The sequence below is a fragment of the Octodon degus genome, unplaced genomic scaffold (assembly GCF_000260255.1).
Source record: "Octodon degus isolate 3935 unplaced genomic scaffold, OctDeg1.0 scaffold00130, whole genome shotgun sequence".
NCBI lineage: Eukaryota > Metazoa > Chordata > Mammalia > Rodentia > Octodontidae > Octodon > Octodon degus.
Window position 1 is genome coordinate 319935 of NW_004524706.1, and position 3902 is coordinate 323836.

Sequence of the window (3902 nt, forward strand, 5' to 3'; positions counted from 1 at the left end):
GCTCAGTAAAATAAGCACTTGCCTGGTATGCACATGGTCCTAAATTCAATCCCTGGTACTGGAAAAAAAAAAAAAAAAAGCTCTGGGTTCAATCCCCAGCACTGGTGGTGGTGGTGGTAGAAGCAGTATAGTATAATTATTACTAAGTTTTGGAGTCGAGATGTGAATTCACATCCAGGCCTTCTCTTTACTTTATGACCTGAACAATTTAACCTAAGGACTATTTTTTTTTATTGATTCAGAGTTAATGAGAAAGTAACAACTTTACTAGTAGGATTTCACTAGCATTAAGTGAGATGAGGTTTAATAAATTGAACAACTCTGAGTGGCCAAGGCAGGACAGTCATGAGTTGTAGCCCAAGCACAGAGCCCCTTTATATAGGGTCATGAAGACAATGAATAGTGCCAGGAGAACAGTGAAGCCAGAGCAGGCAGGACAGGACCTGGACTTCATCAGAGGAGGAGAGAAGAGCAGTTTCTCCTATGATATGGAACATTTGCTGGTCCTAAAAGTATTTGTTAGCGTTTCTGATGACCTTTTCTAGCTCAGGGGCCAAGAAGACAAGTGGCAGAGGAAAGGCCCTGTGGGACGCCGCTGCCTCTTCCCTTGCCCTGTTGGGAAGTGGCTGAAGCCAGCCCTTCTCATGGTTGTGAATCCTTGCTGCTCTCATCTGCACAGTGCTCCCCTGAATACGGCAGCCAGGCTTCTATGAGGCCCAGAATGGTGCCACGGCGAAGGGCATAGCATGGGAGGGAGTGTTAAGGAAATGCAATGGAAGAGAGTGCTCAGGCCCACAGCCTGGCAGCTTGGGCTCCAGCCCACACCTGGGGCTGGGGTGTGACTCCTTTTGCAACCATGAGACCTGGGTGTGGGTGTGCACCTGCCTCTCCTCCCTGCCCAAGCCCAGCGCAGGGACACAGGCACAGTGTGGACAGAGAAGTTCCCTCAGGACATGGCCTATGATTCTTCTGAGCGGCAGATGATGGCATTACTTGTTTTCTTTTTGTCTGTACTTTGCAGTTATTGAACAGTTAATAGGTATTAACTATAGTAACAGGAGTAAGTGAAACACGTTTTTTCAAAAACCTGCTATTCTGGGTGGGGCATTGTGGCACATACGAAGCACTCGGATTCTGAGACAGGAGGATTGCAAAGAGTTCCAGGCTGCCCTTCTCCACCCCCTCAACAGAGAAAGAAAGAGAATATGTGTGTCTGTCTCTGTCTGTATCTCTTTCTCACACACACAAAGCTGTTATTCCGTAAGATGGCCATTTCCTCTACAGTTTCACTTTAAAAAATTCAGTTACCAAAATCAAAATGTTTTTAACTTTTACTTTATTGCATAGGAATAGTTGAGTTTAACTAAATTAGTTAACTGATTTCCACATTTCTTTTTTTTTGTCTTTGAGACGGCGTCTCACTGTATAGTTCAGGCTGGCCTTGAGCTCACTTTGTAGCTCAGGCTAGTCTCAAACTCACAAGGATCCTCTCCCGAGTGCTGGAATTACAGGAGTGTACCACCACCCCTGGCATGATTTCCACATTTCTCTGGGCCTTTATGTGGCTATCACAGCTTCACCTTTAGAAAGTTGCCCAGGCTCTGGGTTTTGCTTTGTTTTTTAATCTCTAAAATCAGCTGATGGAATACTTTTTTTTTTTTTTTTTTGGCAGAACTGGGGATTGAACTCAGGCCCTTATGCTTGCCAGGGAAGCGCTTACTCCACTGAGTCATCTCCCCAGCCTCTTTTTCTTTTCTTCTTCTTTTTTTTTTTTTTTCTTTGCAGAACTGGGGATTGAACTCAGGCCTTTGCACTTGCCAGGGAAGCGCTTATTCCACTGAGCCATTTCCCCAGCCCCAGCTGGTGGAATACTGAACCACATCAGTACCTGTTACTAGCAAGCATTTTTCTAATTAAAAAAATGGTTTTGGATATAGCTCAGTGCAAAGACCCTAGGTTAAATGCCCAGAACCCATTACCCACCCCCCCAAAAAAAAGAAAATTCAATAAATACTTGTCAATCAAATATGAAGTTATTTTAAAATGCAAGGCCAGTGAGATAGCTCAGGAGACTAAGTGCCTGCTGTGGCAAGTGCAGGAACCAGGGTTTGATCCCCTGTCCCTCATTCCCCACCAGCCCTACCCCCGGGGCAGAATGAGCTGCTGTCCGAGTCTGGGTGCTGTTGCACAGTCCAAGCTGCATAGTGAGACCCTGTACCAAATGCATAAAATGAAAAAAACCCAAAATATATCTAAAAATACAGATATTGAGGCCCTGAATCCAGGAATTCTGAGTTGTTAAGTCTGAGGGGATGGGAGGAAAATCTGTATCTTTAAAAAGCTTAGGAGGAGGGGTTCTATGTAATTATTAGGAACAGTTTTATGATTAAGAATGAAATCAAGTTATCTCAGGTCTTGCTTAGAACCCAGGCCCAGCACATGACTTAAGGAGACTTTCAAGTCTGTGCTGTTAGCTATTCAGTCTCAAAACTTGTGATGCAATATTCATATGATGATTGACCTTCTCTGGGAATTCTAATTTTAACTGCTATGTCCTGAGCAACCTTGAGCTGTGTGACATTGAGATTATATTAGAAATACAGGTCTGATGAAAGCAATAAAGTATAGATGTTGTCCTAAGTACTTCTAGATAGAGAATGTAGATATTATTTCATATTAGTTTGTTTTAAAAAAACATTATATATGTGGCATATATTGCCATAATACCTGGGTGGGTACTGGTAGCTTTGAGAAGTGGAAGGAAATAATTTTTTTTTTTTTTTTTTTTTTTTCCTGAACCGGGGATTGAACTCAGGCCCTTGCGCTTGCCAGGGAAGCACTTATTCCACTGAGCCATCACCTCAGCCCCAGGAAATAATATTATAATGTGTTTTTTAAGGGCCAGCCAGATAGCTCAATGGACTAAAGCACCTGCTTAGGCAGAATGCAGTGGCCAGGATTTGATCTCTGGCTGGCGGCCCCACCCCCAGGACATGCTGAGACTTTGATTGAGACTGGGCGTGGTGGCACATGCCTGTTAATCTCAGTGCTTGGGAGGCTGGAAACAGAAGAATCACTACGAGTCCAGTATACATAGTAAGAACCTGTAGACCCTGTCCTAAATACATAAAGAAAAACATTATAATGTGGTTTTTATATACTTGAAACAATGTGAAACTTCTAAAATTAGGAGAGTCAAAAATATACAGTACTGTGGGAGGCTGAGGCAGGAAGATCACAAGTTGGAGCCCAACCTGGGCAACTTAGTAACCTAACAAGATCCTGTCTCAAAATTTTAAAAAATAAGTAAAGGCTGAGATACAGCTTAGTGTGAAAGCCCCGGATTTAATCAGTACAAAACACCACATACATTTTTTTCCACCTGTTATTTGAGTTGGTCTTTTTTCTTTCTTTTTTTTTTTTTCTTTTTTGTATGTGGGATCAAGCCAAGGGCTCAGCAGGTGCTGTACTGCTGAGCTACATTCCCAGCCCCATTCAGGTTGGTCTTAAACTGACTAGGTAGCCCAGGATGGTTTCCAACTCACTGAATTCTTCCTGCCTTGGCCTCCCCAGTGCTAGGATTACAGGCATGAGCCACCATGCCAGCCCTTGAACTCTCAAAATTGTTGTGCTATGTTTTTTTGTACACACACCAAAAAATGTCGTATAGATTCCAACTGAAATATCCTGTTTTTATTCTTTCTTTTGATAGAAATTACGCTCGGTTTCGACAGAAACCTCTGCAAAGATACAGCCTTACTCAGTGGGTGGAGAGGAACAAGCGCAGCCACCATCGGTTCCAGCGCCTTCCAGATTTCTCATACAGTCCCTTTGTTTCATCCCATCAGCAGTGAAGATCCTTGTCTAGCATCCTGTCCAGAGTAGTATCTCCTTTTCTTCTG

General features: G+C 43.2%; 1 protein-coding gene across 1 annotated transcript in view; it reads left to right on the forward strand.

Annotated features, from left to right (window-relative positions):
- Positions 1–3854, forward strand: part of S100pbp (S100P binding protein) — a 26437-nt gene extending 22583 nt beyond the window's left edge. The window contains exon 4 of the mRNA XM_023701136.1: positions 3713–3854. Within this exon, the coding sequence (XP_023556904.1) occupies positions 3713–3854 (142 nt within the window). The remainder of the gene's footprint in view (positions 1–3712) is intronic.
- The last annotated feature ends 48 nt before the right edge of the window (positions 3855–3902 follow it).